Source organism: Microtus oregoni, unplaced genomic scaffold (assembly GCF_018167655.1).
Source record: "Microtus oregoni isolate MIOR12 unplaced genomic scaffold, Mior012 000010F_ref0000083, whole genome shotgun sequence".
NCBI classification, from domain to species: domain Eukaryota; kingdom Metazoa; phylum Chordata; class Mammalia; order Rodentia; family Cricetidae; genus Microtus; species Microtus oregoni.
In genome coordinates this window covers 23,169,763-23,192,560 of record NW_024543069.1, presented here as the reverse complement: position 1 = coordinate 23,192,560, position 22,798 = coordinate 23,169,763, and the positions used below count along the sequence as shown (strand labels likewise).

Sequence of the window (22,798 nt, the reverse complement as noted above, 5' to 3'; positions counted from 1 at the left end):
CACGGACCACTGTGTTACAAGCTCACCTCTCTGCTGCATGCCTTCCCTACTTTAGAGCTGAGCCTCAGATTATATGAGCGTGTCATTATTATTATACTAGTGTGTCATTACCTTTGTCTTACAATGACATGTCCTGTTCTCATTTATCCTCTAGCCTCTAGATTAACTATAGCTAGACATACCTCATCTTATTACTTATAATGTGCATACATCAAATTCATGAGGACATTTTATTAATTCCTCCATAGTCTATTTATTTCCGTGGAGACCTGTGTAAGTAAAATTGTCACCAAGGGGAAAATTAAGATTTGTATTAAGGTCAAATGAAGTTTCCCTGTTCCAGGTGCAACCAACTCTTGAAACTACAGAGAAAGTTAAACTAGAATAGGAAAATTTTTAACTTGTAAATCATAGTTAAATTAATAATAATATTATTAAGTAATTAACTAGTAAAAACTACTGACAATTTAAAACCTAAGTAACTGTGTCTTAGTCAGAAATGCAGTTCACTGGTTGACTGGTTGCCTTAAATGCACAAAGCCCTGGGTTCAATCCCCAACACCACATAAAACCATTGGCTTTCATCCTAGCATTTATGGGATGAACTCAAGAGGATCAGTTTGGAGACATCCTCAACTTCAGAGGGAATTCAAAACCAACTAGGGTGTGGGAGATACTATCTTATGGGGGGGAAAATGAAACAATAAGGCAAGAGAGGCTCAAAATGAGTAAAATGTGATCCAAGTATATCGTGTGTGTATATATATATATATTATATAATATATATTATAAAAACATCAAAAAATATTTTATTTTGTATAATTAATCCATGCCAATAATTTCACATGAGATAGGATTATATGAATTAGAATGGGTTAATGTATTTCTATTGTTTCAAGGTAGCATATCCCAATGAGTATTCTTTTTCTACACATACCTAAAGAAGTTATTCTAAAACCACTCTTTTGAGATTCACAGCCATTTGTGTTACCACTGCTCTTCCCATGCTAAAATGTTGGGAAGACTGAATTCTAATATATCAAGTGGCTTGTTTAAGGATATCTGTCTACTGCACAGTGAGCCTGCTTAATAAACTGTCCTTCAGGATAAAGATGCAGGAATCTTCCTCCAATACCATGAGGGTGCAAAGGAAAATTCAACTTACAAAAATGTCTGTTATCTAAAGGGCAGGAACAAAAGCTGGCTTCCACAGTCTTAGCAAACCATGGGCATAAGTGTTATGTTCTATTGGGTTTATGTAAAGGTGCACTTTTTGCACTTTCCTGGTTTAATATTGAGACTTTTTTCTTCATCCATGCAGCACTGTGTTATATGAATGCTGTCCTGGCTATATGAGAATGGAAGGGATGAAAGGCTGCCCAGCAGGTAAGATCTACATTTCAAGACTAACTGGGGAACATTTCCTTCGTGAGGAATGAGGTAGACAGCTTGTGGGGAAGCCAATATTGTGTGCGTGTGTGGGTGTACAGGTGTGTGCATACGTATACTTAGCAAATCATAAATCCAAGCAAATTCTCCATGTTTTTGTGTTAATCTCATGCTTACCTACCCTAATGCTGAAATATTAGACCTCTCTTCTCATTAGCACTGGAAGCTGATTGCTCTAGACACTAAATGAGAAGGAGCTCTGCTTCCCCTCCACCTAAGTCCCCATCTTTGAACTTGTTAAGAAGCATGGTGCCTACTTTAAGAAGGCAACATCTACCGTTGACCAGATCTGGGCTTGTAATGGCCATTGCTCTGAAATGTGCTCACTTTGAGATGTGGTTGCCCATAATTTTGCCAACAAAAAAGAAGTCGTTTTCATTTCCTCTGGATATGCATTGCCAATCATCACCCTTCCCCAGGTTCCTGTATCGCAATAGAATGGTCTCCTCCTGGAGCACAGGTCCTCCAGGCCTCGAAGTGGGTGTAGACTTCAGAGCGCTGACTCTGACGGATGCCAATCCATGGGCAGTCCCTGGTATAATACTGTGTTCAGAATGAGATGCCAGGCTGATGTCTCCAAAGCACTCAGGTCTGAGCAGCTGAGAGACCATCAAGAGCCTTACTTGCTGAGACCTGGTGTTTGATTAATGCTGTTGGTGACGATGTCCTGTGACTAACTCGTATCACATCTGCAACCAGTTATGTTACAGGTTTTCCCAAATGAAACTGGGGAGTCAAGTTTGGTGTGGGATGTGTTTTGTTCAAATCAAGGCATGGGCTTGCCATGAAACGTTAACCTTTTTCACTTTTACCCACTTTTGTCATATTGAGAGTTCTTTTGCCAACTTTATGATTTAATTTAATGATTGTCTTGGGGAATTCACTAAAGTAGTCATTTACTTTATGACTATGTCCAAGTGACACCGATTTTCAAATCAATGAGGTCAGGAAAGCAAGTGATGCACAGACAGCTAGAAACACCTTTTCAGGTTGATATTGAGACCAGAGAACCTTCTAAAAGTATTAGACAGATTTTTCTTAAATTAAAATGGAGAGAACTGTGTCCATCTATTGCCTTAGTGACCAAGAATCCTAAAAATTATAGATGTAAACATAGCTCACTCTTTGGAGATTCAGCACCGCAGCGTGTGTTATCCTTGCTAGTCTCAATGAGTGGCAAGGAGAAAGCAGCTTGTCTTTAGGTAAAATAATCAGATATGTTTTCCGGAAATTCTGATTGAACTATTAGTGATGTGATAGGATTTACTGAATGTTACTTCAGATTGATCTTTGAAAACTCACTTCTTTAACACCAAGAATCTAAGAAATAAGAGTTTGAGTGATCTGCTATTATATAATGCACTCGAAATGCAACTTTTGTCTAAAGTGGGTGATACATGGGGTGTTATTGCTTAAATTGATTAGTTCAGTATATTGGGGGATAGGGCAAAGCTTGAATGATTGCAAAAACATTCTGGAGATCAAGCACTAAGCATTTGTTCATTTTTTGTTGTTTCAGTGATGCCTATTGACCATGTTTATGGCACGCTGGGCATTGTGGGAGCCACTACCACTCAGCATTATTCCGATGTCTCAAAACTGAGAGAAGAGATTGAAGGAAAGGGGTCGTACACCTACTTCGCACCGAGTAATGAGGCTTGGGAAAACCTGGATTCAGTAATTAACCTTTTTTGTTATCTGAAACATTTATTGTAGAATACAGCCATTTTCATTTTAGTTGGTCAACTTATATATAAACACGAGAACATGCTGTATCTTTCTATCATACATATGTGAGAATATAGAAAGACAAGTTATTGGGCATGGCGTATGCTCACACTGCCATAGTGAGGCTCCCCAGGAGATAATGTTTTTAAAGGGAAAAAGAATGAGCTAAAAGAGTATTTATTATTATTATATTTTATTTCTCTCCCTCTCATCTCCTTGGGTATGAGAAAATACATGTAATTTCAGATAACATATCCGTTAGAAAGGTAAGTCAAAAGCCTAACATTATTTTAAAAATCTACTCTAAGCTATATTACATTACATAGCAATATTTTATTATGTTTATAAATGACATAGTTATAGCCGAAAGAAAAGCTATGTAAATAGTGTATACTTGTTACTAGATGTATAACTACATGCCATATAGATTGCTATTCCTAAGCTACCAGAATAGTAAATATGTAGGGATAGTTAAACCAAGTGTTATAAACAATATTTGATTTTGTGAACAGACTAACTTAGGACAGATTAATTCATAAAATATTCCTCAATTTCCAATTTTATACAACTAGCGGAAAAACACATTTCTACTTCCAGCTCCTGTGGAGATGAACTGAAAATCCTACAGGGACTCAATGCAGCATCTCAGGCAGAGCTGTTACTGCTGAGTCAGGGGCTCTTGTCTTTCCCTACACCTTAGCACACTCCCTGTTCCTCTGAGCACACCCTATGGGTTAGTGCTGAGTCACGTTCTTGGCTTCCCTACACCTCAGTTCCCTCCTGATTCCTTTCCATCACACCTGGGCTTCCTCACCTTAGCAGCAGCAGGTTAGATATTTTCTCCTGGAAATGCATTCAGTCCTTTGCCTACACCTTGACGATTTTGCCTCTCACTCCAGGGTGCACAGCCATAAAATCTGTAGGGTTTGTACTGATTTCCCTTGCGACCCCAGCAATTCTAATCTCCATATAAATATTTCCTTTCCAAAGATGATGTGGCTACGTAAATAAAGGATACCAAAAATGTCGGTCATTTCTTATCTCCATAAATGCCTGCGTTGCTCTAACTCTTTCTCCCCTAATAGGCAGAATCAATGTCAACATTCAGACTTAAAAACTATAAGTGACCCTGGCTCTCCCATCTCAATTCCTTAAACATGACCTAATCAGAAGATTCTCATGTTTGTCTGTGGTAATTCTCCTTGTGCTTTTGCTCCTGAATAATCTTACTCCTTGATTGGCTTTCCAGAAGCCAAGCCCAATACACACACACGTACACACACACACACACACATGCACAGGCAGACAGGAATACATGCATGCACACACGCACATGCATACAGACACGCACACACACACACATGCATATAGACACACATGCACGTGCACACACACACACAGATAATAGTTTTTTAAAGGGGAGAACTTCAGTAGTAAACTAAAACAAATGAGCTTTTATTGAATTTCTCCTAGGACATTCGCAGGGGACTGGAGAACAATGTCAATGTCGAGTTGCTGAATGCTTTACACAGCCACATGGTTAACAAGAGAATGTTAACCAAGGACCTGAAGCACGGCATGGTGATTCCGTCAATGTACAACAATCTGGGCCTTTTCATTAACCACTATCCCAACGGGGTAAGTCTCATTCATCAACTTCACGTTTCTAAGGAGTGTTTTCCCTAAATCTATCTGTTCCCTCGTTAGGACCTTCACAGACATGATAGTGTTTGTCACTAGAATGTAAGTACTTGCATTAATTAAAAGAAAACAACTTGACCTTGTGAAATGTCAATCCAATTGGCTCCTCCTAAGGACTGAACGGTTGGCAGCTGGGAGTCACCGTGCTGATTGAGAGTCTTGAGTTTTTGAGTTAGTTTGACTATGGCAAACTGTCATCTCAAGGTTTTTATCAACATTCAAATTTCCAGAGTAAAAAAAAATCCCATTGATGAGGCAAGGCTACTTATTGTACAGTAGGCCGCATAACAGTCTTGCAATGGGAATTTTTATTCCTTTCTCAGAACTTATTTCAGAGCTAATTAGAATTATTTACAGGTTTTGACCATCATTAGAAATAGTATAGAACTATAGGAAAGAATAAAAATAAAATCAATAACTCAAATGAAGGAAATTATTGGCCTTGGATGTCCAGAAATGCTTTGAATTGATTGGGGTTCTGAACAGTTCTGCTTTCTGTTTGATAATACTCAGGTCTTAATCTACAGCTACGGCCCTCTGCATGTAGGGTCTGGATGCTATACCTACGAGGTCCCCAGATTATGCGCTTGGCACGTAGACACTTTACACCATACTCGCTAGTGCATGGGGGTGCTGAAATCGCCCTGGTGCCTTAGCGATCAGCGCTGGATCTGATTTTTTGTTTTTCGAATGACTGCAGGTTGTCACTGTGAACTGTGCCAGAGTCATCCACGGGAACCAGATTGCCACGAATGGAGTGGTCCACGTCATTGATCGTGTCCTGACGCAAATTGGTACCTCCATCCAAGACTTCCTTGATGCGGAAGACGACCTTTCATCGTTCAGAGTAAGAACCGGGCAGGTTCCCCTGATTTGCTGAAAGAGAAGGAAGGTTCCTTTTCTGGCAACATCTGTAGACTGCAAAAGTGCTAGTCAACAAATCTGGCAAAGTACAACAATATATTCCATTAAATAACCATTTCCACTTCATAAAGGAGATACCATCCCATATATAGTAATAATACATGTTTGGATATGATGGTTAATATTCTTGTGTGAGTACAGTGTTTGGGGTCTATAGAACACGTTGATTCAGTGACTGAACATGTTGCTGGATTTTGTTGCAGTCAGAGAAATATTGGCAGACTTTCCTTTCTAGCCAATGGTTTGAAAAAAACTGGGGAAGACTTCGTCGGTTGGACCAAAAAGTAATAGTTTAACAATCTAACATGCAGAAATGTCTCTGGTGAGGCTGTCACTTCCCTCCTGATATCCCAGGCCATTTGTGTTTCAGGCTGCTGCCATCACCTCCGACCTATTGGAGACCCTTGGAAGAGATGGTCACTTCACACTCTTTGCGCCCACCAATGAAGCATTTGAGAAACTCCCACGGGGAGTCCTAGAAAGGATCATGGGAGACAAAGTGGCTTCTGAAGGTAGGAAAATGTCTTCCTCTCATGGAGACCTAGGATGGAGGCCATGGGAAAAGAGCAGTTATGGCCGATAATGGCAGTTGTGATAGGAAAGACAAAAGTGTTTAACATGAGGTGCTCTAGAAAACATCATTTAAAAGATGGAAAAAAATACCCAAGTATCATTCTTGATCAAAACAGCTGTAAGGTTGCAGCCTTTCATGCTGTTTCCGAGCAAACAAGTTACAGATGTTGTGGAAGGTTAACAAGGGCTGGAGAGATGGCTCAGCAGTTAGGAGCTCTGGCTTCCCTGGAGGAGGAACTGCCATCAATTCCCGGGACCCCACGATTCCAGAGGACATGATTTCCTCTTCTGACCTCTGTAGGCCCCAGGCATGCATGTGGTGCATGAGCATACATGTAGGCAAACACTCATGCTAATAAGACAAAATAAATAGATCTTTTTAAAAATGAAAAAGATAGATTAATCAAGTGTGGCAGAGTAATATATTGGCCTTGATTTTAATATGGAACGATATGATACAATACTTTCGACTCCAAATATATGCGGCAAGTTCTAACTGAGCAGAGAAAGTTATATGGTTCCCCTTGGCCAGCACACATTGCTTCACAAATGTATTTGAGTCCTTTCTTGTCTCCCTTTCAACAGCCAGATAGGTTTTGTGTTGTGCTAACTACACTATACTCAGTCTCCATATATATTTGTTCAAATACAGCTGACACACTTTGAGATTGTAAGTCTCGATATCATAGCCTTAGGAGGCGACTCCTTCCAGATGCTCTTCTGGATTTTCTAGGTGTTGTTTGGAGGGAATGGCTTGTCTTGCCCTCAGGTTCTCAAACTAGTTTGCCAATCATGAATGATCTTTTGGAAGGCGAATGCAGCATTCTGTTTGAGTATTTTCCAACAGTCATGGCTAACAGATAACTTCAGAAACTGTCTAAAAGACTTTTCTTTTTCTCTTTCTCTTTTTTTTTGTTTTCCTGGTGCTGCAAAAAATAATTTTGGAAGCTCGTATTATCTTCTCCTCCTTTTTAATAAGCTAATCTGTTCCCACTGAAGCAATGACTTAAAACACCCACTTTCCTAGAGACTGTATAGTTAAGACTTTAGAATTTCAAGTCTTAATCTGTGTCATATACCCTTGGTGGATGCATAATGTAAGGATCAAATGTTGTTTCCCTTGACCAGAAGTTGACTGCCCTTCCCCCTTCTCTCCCCAGCTCTCTTGAAGTATCATATCCTAAACACTGTGCAGTGTTCTGAGGCTATCACAGGAGGAGCTGTGTTTGAAACCATGGAAGGAAACACGGTTGAGATAGGCTGTGAAGGGGATAGCATCTCCGTCAATGGAATCAAGATGGTGAACAAGAAAGACATTGTGACAAAGAATGGTGTCATCCACCTGATTGACGAAGTCCTCATTCCTGATTCCGGTGAGCAAGGCCTCCCATCCACCTCCTCGTTACTCACCAATTAAGGTGTTTGGAGAGTAAGTCCATGAAGAGCTAGTGAGAGGTCTATAAAAGTACACCCAGCAAAGTGGCCGTGTGCTCACGCGTGCCAACTCCAAGGCCTGCGGAGTCATGGGCAGCCCGTGCAGGACGTTGGCCTGGAATCTAGTCTTTATAAAAGGTTTTCATACTGCTAGTGTGTTTCTTGGCAATAAAAAGAGAGATAGTGATGGTAGACTTCTGGTAAAGGAAAGGGTGTGTGACTCAGTGTGGAAAGAGCTGAAAGGTGAGTAATTGGGGATTAAAGAAAACTACACTATAAAGCAATAAAGACAGAGAGAAAAATTCCCTCTAAAGTTATTTGTGCTGATCAAGTCCCTCACTTGGAAGCTAGACTCTTCATACTAAGGCGGCGAAGGATGTTATACTAGATTGGCACTTGAGTAAACAGCTTACAAGGATAGAAAAGAGCCAGGCATTGATTTACGAACCCTGGGATGCAGATCATAACAATGACGACATTGTTGAGATGGCAATGGTTTATTTTACAGCCAAACAAGTCATTGAGCTGGCTGGGAAGCAGCAAACCACTTTCACAGACCTGGTGGCCCAGCTAGGCTTGGCATCCTCTCTGAAGCCAGATGGGGAATATACTTTGTTAGCACCTGTGAACAATGCCTTCTCTGGTAAGTACTGAGCTCTGCTGCTTCTTCCTCCCTGGGGGACCGTGATTATTCTGAATACCAAGTCTTAGATAGTTTAGAAAATATTAATGAGGCTTTTGCAGTCTGGAAGATGCAGGTGTCAAATTATAAACGCATAAAAAAAAAAAAACAAGAGACAGTTGCTTCTGAATCATGAAGGGAAGTACATTTTTCACCTAGGTATTGCTACTCTCTAACAATATTTAGAACACATGCTGAGGTCTGTTCTAGAAACTTACTTCACAGGAAAATAAATAAATTTTGAGGAAAAGTTTAGTGACCAAAAGTCAAACGTGTTAATGGTTTTTAAGTATCAAGTTGCAGTATATGACATTTTTAATTAAAGAAATAAAAATTTCTAGAAATAGTGAATCTCTCTTAGACTAATGCTGTGCGCATGTTTTGGCTCAAAGCCACTGTTGTTCTTTCTGCGGGGTTGGAGGCGGGGTTGGAGAGAAAACACGAGACACACGGCGGTCCCACGTGGGTGAACTTTAATGGAGGGGGTGACGACAGGTGAGGAACGGGGGTGAAGAGACGAAAGGGAAAAGGGGTCTCCCCGTTTTTAAAGGGGGATCCAGGTGCGTCTGGGAGAATGCCCTGCACATGCGTGGCTTTCCATTGAGCTGGGATTTGTAGTTCGGTGGGATGCTGGGAATTGTAGTGCGGCCTTGTCTCCAAAAGGAACAGCCGCCACGTTTTGGAGTCTGTGTTCTCTGACCCCTTGACCAGCAATAAGCATGACCTTACAAATGGCTCACCATAGCCGCCCACGTGACTAATGGACACCTAATTGTCAGGGGAAAAAAGAAAGAAAGAACAAAACAAAGAAAAACCTTGACCACTATAAAGATTTGGATTGTGCCAATGACCATCATGAAAATAAAGTCTCCTATGTAGATGGAGCCATTGTTTGTTCAATAAGAGCTTCGTGGTAATAGTTTAGGGTGACAGGCCAGCTTGTACTAGCAGATGGCCTTGCTGGTCTTGGGTATTTAGCTCATTTTTATGATGTGAGCGAGGGACACACATGAAGAACGTGAGAGATGCCCACTTTCAGGTTTCTCCTCCAGCCGTGTTGCTCATGTACAATAATGTTCCTTCCCCATGAATTTTTTTTCACAGATGACACTCTGAGCATGGATCAGCGTCTCCTTAAGCTAATTCTGCAGAATCACATACTGAAAGTAAAAGTTGGCCTTAGCGATCTCTACAACGGGCAGATACTGGAGACCATCGGAGGCAAACAGCTCCGAGTCTTTGTGTATCGCACGGTAAGTGGGTTGGACCAGAGTCGACTGGGTCTCTACACTGGCTTGAGTGTCACCTGGCATGGGCTGGTCCAAGAGCCACAGGGAATGTTTCTCAGATTTTTGTAAAGCTGATTATAAAATTTAATGCCCATCTGATCAGAAATGAGGACAGCTCGGAGAGAGATGATGAGGAGAGCTTGCCGATGCACTGTGTGTGACAGATAATCAGCCTTTGTTTCCATGAACAAGGGACTATGTTGTGAAATACTCATTTAAATTCCAGAAAATTCCCTATAGAGTAAATTTTTGCCTTGTAGTTTAGCAGATTTCATGCTGAGTCAAACATGCAGGGTATCCCTATTATGGTATCTCCATTCAACCATGGAGTATCATTTGAGTGATTTTCAAGATGAATTTATAAAGGCCCATACAGAGTTCTGGACCCCATGAAATGAATTGGAAGTACTATATCCTGAGTGAAATTTCCTAGAAACATTGACTATCAGTATGGCAATGTAGCCAAAAGGCTATCTGGGGAGGAAAGTATTACCTACAAACTGATGTGGCCCATGGTGGCTTTTCATTAAGGCTTCACAATGGCAAAGCACACATTTTAAATAGTTAAAAAAATCACTTCACTCTCAATTATACATGTACATATATTAAATTACACATATACACACATTGAATCATACATATGCATACAGCAAATTATACACACACACACATTAAATAAGACTTCTGCTTACAGTAAATTGTATATGCACATATATTAAATTAAGCTTATGCATTTATTAGATTTTTAAACTGGAAATAAATTAAGGTCTAGACATTTAAGGCATATGTCTTACTGCCAAGAAAACGTACTAGATGTGAGGATTACAGGAAGTACTGAACTTTGGAATACTTATAGCCAATATTAACATCAAAAGTTACAGAGAAGCTAAACATGAGACAGGACCACGGAAAATAAACGGAAGTAGAATTTTATGTAGTCTGTGTTCTGCTGACAGAATGCACAGGCCTAAGGTATAAGGCAGGTTCGCTAGTGGTAGGAATGGATGAGAAGTCACAGGAAAGTTACAAGACATTCCAAACAAGAAAGAAGCTCTTTTTCCTGGCCCTCATCAGTCTACTGGCCTCTTGGAAGGACTAGCTCAGGTGGAACACAGGAAAGGTATCATGTTTCGTCATTCCCTCGGCCAGGCTATCTGCATTGAGAACTCCTGCATGGTGAGAGGAAGCAAGCAGGGAAGGAATGGTGCCATTCACATATTCCGAGAGATCATCCAACCAGCAGAGAAATCCCTGCACGAGAAACTGAGGCAGGATAAGCGCTTTAGGTAAGTCTCCCAGCTGTACCTGCACAAAAGAACGAGCGCCATTGGAGCTATCCAAAGAAGCATCCAGCTCATAGTATTGCTAACTCCAGTGATGCACTGGCAACACAACCCCAACACCCAAAGCTCAACAAACATCATGGAAGAAGGAAGGAAAGGTTGTAGGAGCCATATCTTTGCTGTGAGACAATAGTGTCTATATATGACAGGGAAGTTCACTCAACAACAGCGTGGCCACCTAAATAAGACCTTCATCGTGACAATGCCAGGTGGCATTGTATGAATGAGGGACATTTCATGAAGCCACACCCCTAGATTGGGAATTACAGGCATCTATGGCTGATGAGAGGGAGAGTCAACTTTGTGCAGTGGGGAGTCACCTAATAGGTTTTCTAACTCTCAACCAGCCCTAAACCTGTGTATATATCAGCAACACTAAAGAGGCTCATCAGACTGTGTGTGTGTGTGTGTGTGTGTGAGAGAGAGAGAGAGAGAGAGAGAGAGAGAGAGAGAGAGAGAGAGAGAATAATTAAGGAACACAAGATCCTGGGTTTGAAGAGTCAGGGGAGGTGGCAACACAGGAGGGGGTGATGAAGAGGGGACAATGATGTAAATACATTCAGGAATGAAATTCTAAAAGAAATCTAAGAAATTAAAGTGAAAAAATACATACAAATGTTTTTAGATGAATACGTGCTTTCAGAGCTATTTGGTCTGTTCCTGGGGATTCAAAGTATGATTTTGTGGGCAGAAAAAAACCCTTAAAGTCTGACTTACTCCTTGAGATTTTTCTTTTAATTGTTTGTTTAAAAATGGTGATATAAATAAAGTAATATCAATAAAGTATCAAATGAAACAAAATTTTATGTCACATAAAATGTGACTTTGATAATGTGATTTTACAAGAAAAACAGAGATGGAGAAATTTATAAATTATTTTAGTCATTTTCCCGTTAGACATTTTACTTTTTAAAGGGACATTGCATTTAACCCCACGAGAATGTGTGAGGTGGTTTCTCAGTTTCCAGACGGCGCGGATTCCACCCTACTCTGTACCGTGCAGTTGAGTGAACCTACATCTGATGCATAGCAAATTAAATGCACATTCTCTGCTCTCAGCATCTTCCTCAGCCTCCTGGAAGCTGCGGATTTGAAAGATCTCCTGACACAGCCCGGAGACTGGACCTTGTTTGCACCAACCAACGATGCCTTCAAGGGGATGACGAACGAAGAGAAGGAGATTCTGATTAGTGAGTAGTGGCGGGTGCCAGATATTCACCCCTCATATTAAGAATCTTGGCTCTTCCTCCAGGTTTTCTGCCCACATTTAAGAAAATAAAAGAAATCCCCCCAACCCACCCCCTGGTTTCCTTAACAAACTTTGATTTCCTTTACCATGGTTGGGACGCGCGGAGAGCCATTTGTTAATGTTTATTCATAAACTGCTCGTTGCCATACCATAATTTATCGAAAGACTCACAATTGAATGGTATAAAAGAGAACTGTCATAGTTTCAAGACTAATTGGCATAGCTTGAGTTGATTGAAATGACTAATATTTTGATAAAGCATTGGCATCTACTCAAAAAATTTTTGACATTGTGAGAAAACAGAGAACTGGGAAAACAGAAACAATGGGGTGTTTTATCCCTTAGTCTTGTATCAAAATGTCAGAAAAGCAGCGTCTTATTAAATCAACACCTATCTTTTCCTGCAGGAGATAAAAATGCTCTTCAAAACATCATTCTTTATCACCTGACCCCAGGAGTTTATATCGGAAAGGGCTTTGAGCCTGGAGTCACTAACATCCTGAAGACCACACAGGGAAGCAAAATCTACCTGAAAGGAGTAAGTTACTACAAGGGATTTACAAAGTGCTTTGTCATTATTAAGTGGTTTCCATATAGTTTCTCCTTAACATCACCCCTTCTTTTGAAAGGTGAATGAGACGCTCCTGGTGAATGAATTGAAGTCCAAAGAATCTGACATCATGACAACAAACGGTGTCATTCATGTCGTAGACAAACTCCTCTACCCAGCAGGTCTGTACTGACTGAATGTACTGATGGATGGGATACCGTTCGACATGAACTGAGTTTTGATCACCCATTCACTTCCTTACCATATCCGTTGAATATTTATCTCCGTAGACATCCCAGTTGGCAATGATCAGCTCTTGGAAATACTGAACAAACTGATAAAATACATCCAAATCAAGGTACAGAACGCTGTTGGATTTTATTTCTAGTATGTTGAGGAGATGTTGTATGGCTAATGTAAAAAACTAGAAGTTAGTATAGCATAGTATTGGTATACCTTTAGTATAATGTAGAAAACATGGAAAATATAGCATAGCCCATATACTTAGCTGCTAACTATTTTATAATCTTAAAATATTTAATAACAAACCTGATAGTTATTATAGAACCTGACCTGACTTCATTTCTACTGAGTGACCTTAGCTGTTTTTATTTTAGCTAGAATTATAGTGTCCCTGGTGTACAATACATTGTATGTTACTAAACATAAACATTTGTTTTTAGTTTGTTCGTGGCAGTACCTTCAAAGAAATCCCCATGACTGTCTACAGTAAGTATATGAAAAGTGTGGGCTACAAATTGGGATGATGTGCAAGCAAAAAAAAGAATATTATCTCTTTGTATGTACAAAGACTGCTGATAATCTGGTATTTAGAATTCCAAATCCTGCAAAACTCATTGTCCTTCAAACGGGGCTTGAGATCTGGAAGAGGCCTCACAGGCTTGGTCTCACCCTCCAATTTCGTATAACTGCTTCTCTCCTAATTGGAAACAAGAAAGATGCATTACCAGAGAGTAAAGACATGCTCTAGAATGAGGGAAAATAAACAAAAAGGGCATACACAAGAACAGACTGCTAGAAGACACTCCAGAGCTATCCGGAAATGTTAACAAGTGGGCACAGGATAGCATCGCAAAGATTGTCACTCATCCTGCCCTGGGCCTAAGCCATGCGCGGGAAGATGTGCAGACAAGCCCTGATTCCTAGGAGATGCTGGTTCAAAAACAACCACATCCAAAACTAGGCAAAGGAACCCCAGTGATTGTTTGTTATCCACTACGCTACCAGATTATCAAGATCAAAGCTCAACTACTAAACAGTGGCAAAAGACGTTCTCTCTCATCGTAAATTCTGCTGTCAATCATCCAATAACTTCTTCATTATGGCCCTCCCATTTCTTTCACTGCAGCTTTTAAAGCTGAGGTTCTTTCCATTTTGTTTTGACTCTACCATAAAACAGCCAAGTATGCTAAGGCATTACTTTACTCACCTTTATTCCGACTAGAAATTTATCCTACTTTCTATCATGAACATTCAGTTATCTACTTATGCACATTCCCCTCAATATTAATGATAGACATGAAAAATATCTGGAGCAAAACAAAATGTCTGCTTCTCTACCTGGTAATACCTCTGCAATCCCGGGGCCGGGCTCTCAGAGACGTCTTAGGGATTTCTTTCCATTGGTATCATGATGATTTAGCATGCTCTAAATTCCAGCCATGGAAAATCACTCCATATAAAAATAGCAGGGTCCTCATGGCCTTCATTCATCAGATATGAGACTCTCCCATGCTATAAATCTTTACAAAAATCTTGTTTATCTTTCCCAATTTATCCATATCAGTTCCACTATGGGCTGCACATGACAACACAATATTTTTGCTTATAATGAACCAAAATGCGTTTATAGTATTACATGAATTACGTTTTCAAAATTATGCAAACCTAGTAACTTGCTAGCCCACGCATGCGCTGTTAGGTAGCCCTGGGTTTACCGCCCTTTGTGGGCTGTTGCACATAGAGGGGCAGGCTCACTGAAGCAAAGACTGCACTTCCTGGTTCATTTGTTACCTTCTCTCTACTATTTCTCCAGTTTTGTTAGTGCTCATTTTTCTTCTCCCCCCAAAATATCACACATTTTACATTTTTATTGGAGAGTTCACTTTGTTATAAGTTGTGAAAACAAGATATTTTATGTAGAGAAGGACAAAAAAAAAATCAGGAAATTTTTAGACCTGTTCAAATGAGTTAGGCCTTCATAAGAGCAAAACTACCAACCAAGTCCAGATTCTGACATTCAGATTCCTCGACACCATGCATCACCTTTAAAAGGGATCAATTATTCCACTTGAACAATAGCAACAGAGACATCCGTGTGCTCCAGGAGAAGAGTCCTATGTGGCAGAACCACCTGACAGATCAAGAAAAACACGGATTTAATACATTGTAGAGTTTTATAATTTGAGTTTTCAAGAGAGAACCTATGATTGGAAAGTAGTTCCCCTAAAAGGCTGAGCACACACCCCGGTTCAGAAGGTCCACACAGCTTAGCCTGTGAGAGCCAGGGTTGAGACTGGTGGGAAGGCACGCTGGGCTACCGACTCTTAGTCACAGTTGTGACGAAATGTCCAGAGGCCTGTAGCTCTGATGAACTGGCACATGCGGCCAACTGGACCACTGAAACCTCACCCAGGAGGTGATAAACTTTCACCACAAAACCTTTGTGTGGAAACCGCCTTCAAACTATCCTAACAAAGCTGAAAATTAAATAGTGACCACGTCCTATTTGTTGCAGAAAGCTCATGACTTCCTGGCTGAAATTTATTCTCCTCTAGAATCGTGAATGATCTTCCGTATTTTCTTCTCTGTGCCAAACGCATGGGAGTACTCCAAGGGTCTTTTTCTTCCCATAGCCTTCTTTTAACTGAGAGAGAATCTGACAATGCAATTTGAGTTATCGTGAGTTGCATGAAATTAATCATGTTTATTTGTCTTCTGTCGCTACGCAGCCAGTTTTCAAGAAACACAATGGAAAGTCAGTACGATAGTGCTGCAGGTCGTAGTGGTAGATTTCTAGGTAGGATGCGTCATTGAGTTAGCGCTTCCCCCCTCTGGGACATAGTCAAGCCACTGGCCTGCAGGATTCAGCATCTGGACACGAGAAGACATTAATGCGCTGTGAACATTTCCGGTGATTGCCTGAAACCTAATCCCATAGCTGATAACGCAGCACCATAGAAAGACCAAAGAGGACAACTTCCTTTGAGTTGTTTCTGTGTAAGCTTCCTTCACGCTCCGCTTTTATTTTCAGCAACTAGAATTATAACCAAAGTCGTGGAACCAAAAATTAAAGTCATTCAAGGCAGTCTTCAGCCTATTACCAAAATTGAAGGTAAAAACCAACGTCCTCCGTGGTTCCTTCCACTCTGAAAGAGTCATGTGATCAATTCATTTCTCTGAATATACCTACAGTCTTTTTGGAACTAACATGCTAAATATCCCTTTACAAACGGCATGCTGTGTAATTGCAGATTGTGGAGTGCAATATGCTTTTAAAGCAAAGTAGATGGTGCATCCCTAATATTTTCAGTACATTTGCTTGTATTTATTTTCATTAAATTGAGGTTGTGTCGACACTAGTACCCAGATAATCACTTCACAAATTTACCTTAAACATTTTTGCTGTAGATTCCTTCAGGAAATATACTTTTTGTAGCTCTTTTTCCAACCAACACACACACACACACAATCTCTTTTATGTCATTGAAAGAAAAATTTTCAAATATATGCAGGCATTTTTTCCCAGTGAGCAACCTAAGAGAGTATAGAAAATGTACATTAACAAAAGCCTTAAAAATTCCAAACAGGCATGATATACATTAAAACTTAGATTGCCAAGACAGAAAAAGAAATAGCATAGTTTAGTGAGTCAAAACCAGGAATCTACACTTTAACTCTGGACATATTTTATATACATATGTATTAAATATATACCTCTCATATTTCAAATGTCACTTTTCTCTCTATATACTATGCTAGCTGATGTCGATCTCTTGGATATTAGCTTGATTTCAAGGCTTTTTATTATCTCTAAGATCAAAACTAAGTACCAGTGTCCTTGTTTTTGCATGTTTCAGCAGTAATTTGCACAAAGAATATACCTAATATCATCTTTCTTCCATTAGAAAGATGAAAACAGTGTTTCCCAAGAGAGGCAGATTATGGGTTTAATTGAATCTTGGGAACACTAATTATTCTTGAATTTGAGTTTGATTTTCAATCTGTGACAAATTTATATATGTCTCTTCCCTTTAAAGTAACCCTGAGTTAAACTCATTGAAAACAAGAGGCTAATTCTCTGCCTGGCTAGCTATGGATCTAACTACAGCTTAGTTAGCCTTTAAAAATCTGAGCTTCGCTTAAAAAAAAAAAAAAAAAAAAAACAGCAACAGCAACAACAACAACAAAAGCCCAGTTACAATCATTTAATTTTCTACCTGTTGATGAGGAGAAATTGAGATTTTAAGTAGAAATTAAATGTTAAAAGTTTTGCTGCAATATGTATTGATAATGTCAATGAAAAATGATCATATGATTTTAGCCAAAGACATAGATTTAAAAAAAAAAAAGAGTCACTAAAATGTCACTCTGATAAACGGCTTCCAAAACTAAAGCCATTCATGTGTGCTGTGTTCCCATTTTCAAGAACTCTTCTCCTTCCCAGCTTCTTCATTCAACTCATGAATCCTTTCAGCCTTTGTCAGCTGGTTTCATGTCATGGTTGCCGCAGTTGGGAGCACCCTGGAGTCAGGCTACTTATGTTCTTCCTCATTATTATCTGGATGCAAATGGGGTCATCTCATCTGTAAATACTCTCTGATATAAAACCGGAAAGCAATACCTACTACTGTGTAGCACAAGTGAAGAAACCAACAGCCCTCTTGGCAACACCCACATTTCCCTGTTCACTACTCTCACTCCCTTCTCAGGGTTTGAACTTCGTGAATTCATTGATGCTTTATGAGTTTTTACTAAATGCATTAGAGTCCAAGACATAATTTTAGAATATCTTTGGCAAAAAGACACCAAACCAAAATTCAGAATGAAGACTAAGTCCACTAAAATTGAGCAAATAGTCCCTGTGCAGGATGTTCTCCCAAGCTATCATCTGAATACACAAAAAAGAAGGGTTTAGTAAAATTCCCTCCTTTGTAGTAATAGTTAATAATCAAAGGTGCTTCCAGAATTTCAATTCGACTTTTCTAAAGAAAAAATCTTTATGCATAGTGCTAACTCATTTTCTTGCCGTGAGTCATTGTATATACTTCCTTTTGAGGATTACCCTTCATGTTAGCCATCCCTAAAGGGCTCACATAAAAAATATCACAGCTTGAAATACTTACGGTTTTCTCTCTCCCATTATTTATTACTTATTACTTAGCTCTGGGTAGTGGTGTGCTTTGATGATTTCTCAGCAAACAAATCAATTTTCTCAAAGATAATCGATTATAGCTCCATTCAGCTGGTGAGAAGTGCAAGTTAAATGTACTGAACGGAATAATTCTCCCTCCTCTATAAAACATCCCTGTTCAACTAATGTAGCAGTAAGCTTTCTAACATTCCAGCTGATTTTCTCTGGGAAATCATTTTGTAAGTCAAATGCAACCAGCCCGCTGTGCATTTGAAGGGCTGTGTAACTTAGTCGCTGTAGCTGTGTATGTACATCTTTCTCTTAGTCAAGGTAAGTACTCAAGTCAGTTTTCCTAGAAAGTCTAAAACACAGCATCTTCAGGGTAAGTATATTAGATTTTTTTAATGTCCAATCATGTGCTTTTAGATAAAAATATAAGGTCATAAGTGATAAAAAAAATTTAAATTAAGTATTCCAGTAAAGATTGGCAGAGGATATCCTATGGCAAAGTGTGATTTAAACCAGTTGTCACCCGAGCAACTCCAATCTGTAATGCCATCTGATTCCCAGAGAAAGCCACATAAAATACTTGGTGTAATCATTCCTTACATGCACTAACACAGATGACAGCGTGCACAGCTTGCTGGTGCAACACTGTCAATGCTGAGGCAGGTGGGTGGGGTGGCAGCGTTAACAGAGGCAGCCGAGGTGTTTGTTCTCTTAAATATATGTCTAACCTAAAGACAACAGGAAATGTTTAAAACCAGTTTCATAAAACCAGAAACACCGAAGTCTGAGCGACAAGAAATGTGGAGACAAACTTATTATTGGGGCAATGTAAGGGCTGCTTTAAGGCACTAACCTGTCCCCTAAAATAATGTCTCAGGGCCTGCCATGACAAAGATCCACATTGAAGGGGAACCTGAATTCAGACTGATTCAAGAGGGAGAGACGGTGACAGAGGTCATCCATGGAGGTATGTCTTGAGCCTTTTCTTCTACCTAGGTGGCATCCTGTGACATTTGAAAAGAGAGTTGGTTTAGAATTGTCCACGAGCTGATTTTCTCTTGATTTTCATTTTTCCCAGGCATTTTTACTAGGTCTGAATTCTTGATAGCTAATCAGGGACATAGTGCAGCTTATTTTTAAGTGGATTCAGTCACAGTTTAACAATGAAGCCCCTGGACCACTTCTTATGAATATTCAAACAGTAACCATGAAGTATAATGATTACGATCATGTAAATACAAAGACATTTTGTTCTCAGGACAGAAGAGAGCTGGTGGTTTCTTTGTGAGACTCTGGTAATATGGGCTGGTGCTGTGGGTTGGTAGGAGAAGACAGCTTCCCCCAAACCTGACGTCTGAGTTCGATCCCTGGGTTCCACATGGTAAAAGGACCAAGCTGTTTTCTGACCTCCATAGGCACACCATAACTTCTCTCTCTCTCTCTCTCTCTCTCTCTCTCTCTCTCTCTCTCTCTCTCCCTAAGACAAAACAAAAATGTAATAAACTTTTCAGGGACTGTGCTAACAAGCCAGCACTAGGTTCTATTGTAAGGTTTCTTTTCCGATGCCAGACTCACCTTGGCAACTACCCCTGCCACTCACCTGAGTCCCAAGAGTTACTCATACTGGTTGGAACGAATTCATAGTCTGTTCCAACAACGGCTACAATTGACTCTCAAACACGAACGTTGTAAGAAGCGTGTCTTTGATTAAAATCTCCAGCTCTCCTAGGTATAAACACCATAAGAGGGTAAGTCATGTGTGGTTTTCTTTCTCTGCCTTCAGAACCAGTTATTAAAAAGTACACCAAAATCATAGACGGGGTTCCTGTTGAAATAACTGAAAAACAGACCAGGGAAGAGCGAATCATTACAGGTAATTTTTAATTCCATAGGTGCGCTGTACTCGTTATAAACACAAATTATACAAACCCTAAAATATGTGCATTATATAAACTTAATCTTTATCATAGTGACTATTAAAATAACTCTGTTTCTCATTTTCTTTTTGCAAAAAATATATAATATTCTAAATACATTACCTATTTTTAACTCTAAAACTTTTTAGTAGATATGTCCATAAACATGCATTTTTACACTGTGTTTACGTATATGCTTTATGATATTCTGCCTCTAGCTTACAGTTTACTAAATTATTGAGTAATAAGAAGAATTTTCTTTGAGGTTCCATAAATGTTAAAATCTATACTCTACATACTAAGATTATGAGTCTATCTAAAAGAATTGACGAATTCAGTAACTTTTATATGAGACTCGTGTCTATGAATTAACCTAAAATTTTAAATTTAACACCTTATATATTTTATACTTAAACATTCTGCAGACACAGTCTGTGCCTCATATTTTAAAATAAACTTCACTGGGGCATAGCCACTTCCGTCATTGGCATAGCACCTCTGCCTGCGCTTCCTAGGTTGCTGCGTGGCTGCAGCCCACACCACGTGGTCCGGATTCTTTTCTGCCTTTACAAAAGGAGTTTGCACACTCTTGTTTCTTTCCTTTAGGTCCTGAGGTAAAATACACCAGGATTTCTACAGGAGGCGATGAAACAGGCGAGTCGCTGCAGAAATTCCTCCAGAAAGGTCAGTAGGTCTGGGAACGCAAGAGTGTGGCGTTCCGCACTTGTCCCATTGGCTAATGTCAGCTTGAAGGCCTTGAACACGCTCTCCACACCACCTTGCTCCAATGCTCATATTCCACACCAGCATAAGGCGTTTGTCCAAAACGGGAGACAATGCCGATAACGGTAACCGTGCAGATCGTTTGCTGGTACCCTGATTAACAGCTGGCGAAAACACTACCAAAAGCCAGCACCAAAACCTTAAAAGGAGCTGAGAGGTGGTCTGGAGTTCTTTATTGGGCAGATAGCAGGATGTACCGTGTCAAATTCCTTTTCATTGAGTGAACCAATTTCTGCTGTGAACGTGTGTCCTCTCAGAGGTCTCCAAGGTCACAAAGTTCATTGAAGGTGGCGATGGTCACTTATTTGAAGACGAGGATATTAAAAGGCTGCTCCAGGGAGGTTAGTAAAACACCAACAACTAACCCGTAACAGGCGGCGGAGGAGGGCGTCCGCTTTTTAAAGACTGGGTGTGCAGGCCGTTCCTTTGATTAGAAGAAAAAGACAGCGCAGTGAGCTGTCTTCAGCCTGTTGACTGGTGTGCGTAAGTGGTCCTTCCCCAAAGTGATTGCTGGCTAACCAGTCTTTAAAAAGTTTCATGGTATCCACTGGGGAGCAATGAATACTGTTTTGCCTTCACACAGAAAATTGGGCAGATATTTTTATGATGTAAAAGGCGAATGATTTTGCTGACTGAGAAGCCTAAATTTGAAAATGCGTTTCGTGTTTCCAAAAAACGTATTCAATGTCCCCGTGACAAAGACAGGCATGTCTGGGAAGTTTGTAGGTGCATAGTTAAACGTAAACAGTGCTTTTAGTGACTTGCATTTCCAAAACTGCATTCTCACGAATGAATATGCATTTCTGCTTACTGTTTCAGTGATAATCTGTCCTCAGGATGATATATTCTTCAGCATATAAAATTAATCTTTGAAATATGGAATGTTCTTGGTCTTTGGACTGACTTTCAAAAGAAAAAAAAAGGATTCAAAATATACAAACGCTCTCTCAGTGATGGTCATTCAAACAAACAAAAATAAGAAAGGATTTTAAAGTTGTTTAGCTCATTGACACCTAAAAAAAGGCAATTTTAGTTCAATGTACTAAAGCTAAAATGTAAGACTAAATATGATTCAGAGTATAAGAGTTCAGAGTACAACAAATATGCTCTTTGCAATACATTACAAATCAGGAAAGACACCTGAAATTTGATGTTAATCTAAAACCCAGTTCAGATGGCTTTCTGCTTGTAATTTTTTTTTTTAATTTTATTGCTATGTCTACGAAAATATAGCTCCTCTGAAGATCTTGTGTGTTTCTGGAAGTGATTTTTGCTTATTTGAATACAGATAACACTTCTGGATTTGTGACAGTGATTCTTCACTCCAGCAACAATGTATTTTCTCTTCAGTATATATTCAGTATTTCTGAAAAAGTACAAGATTTTCTTCCAGAAGGCAGGGAGCCGATGGCATATTACTAAGTCATAACAAAACCAAACAGTCCTTGACAACAGAGTGCAGGGCTCACTAATTAACTCTCTGCCATAAAAACATAAAGGGCCTTGAAACGAGAGGGCATGGATTGTGAAATGTAAATTGAATTCTTTGTTTTTCTTTTTAACCTTTGCCATAGTCAGCAGCTTCGTAGAATGGCAATGCTTTTTAGAGAATTAATTAGAACCTTTCTCTACTTATATTGTTTCATTCCCATAGGCTTACACTGTGGGTAAGTATGTTTCCCTTCCTTTAATTAATAATACTCCCAAAGTTTCCTTTGAAATAGCACTTAAACAGTAAATATTTGGTTTTCCCTCCATGAATATATGTACGACTTTTCAAGAAAATGCTGTTTT

General features: G+C 39.6%; 1 protein-coding gene across 2 annotated transcripts in view; it reads left to right on the top strand.

Annotated features, from left to right (window-relative positions):
• Positions 1–22,798, top strand: part of Postn (periostin) — a 30,840-nt gene that overhangs the window by 3,661 nt on the left and 4,381 nt on the right. The window contains exons 3-20 of one of the 2 annotated variants that reach the window (XM_041659078.1): positions 1,322–1,386; positions 2,969–3,126; positions 4,651–4,815; positions 5,579–5,725; positions 6,173–6,314; positions 7,536–7,748; positions 8,318–8,452; positions 9,596–9,744; positions 10,930–11,066; positions 12,183–12,313; positions 12,780–12,910; positions 13,002–13,104; positions 13,213–13,280; positions 13,606–13,651; positions 19,183–19,272; positions 20,089–20,178; positions 20,828–20,905; positions 21,262–21,345. In XM_041659078.1, coding sequence (XP_041515012.1) covers positions 1,322–1,386; positions 2,969–3,126; positions 4,651–4,815; positions 5,579–5,725; positions 6,173–6,314; positions 7,536–7,748; positions 8,318–8,452; positions 9,596–9,744; positions 10,930–11,066; positions 12,183–12,313; positions 12,780–12,910; positions 13,002–13,104; positions 13,213–13,280; positions 13,606–13,651; positions 19,183–19,272; positions 20,089–20,178; positions 20,828–20,905; positions 21,262–21,345 — 2,132 coding nt within the window. The remainder of the gene's footprint in view (positions 1–1,321; positions 1,387–2,968; positions 3,127–4,650; positions 4,816–5,578; positions 5,726–6,172; positions 6,315–7,535; positions 7,749–8,317; positions 8,453–9,595; positions 9,745–10,929; positions 11,067–12,182; positions 12,314–12,779; positions 12,911–13,001; positions 13,105–13,212; positions 13,281–13,605; positions 13,652–19,182; positions 19,273–20,088; positions 20,179–20,827; positions 20,906–21,261; positions 21,346–22,798) is intronic. The other variant, XM_041659079.1, reaches the window with a different exon arrangement.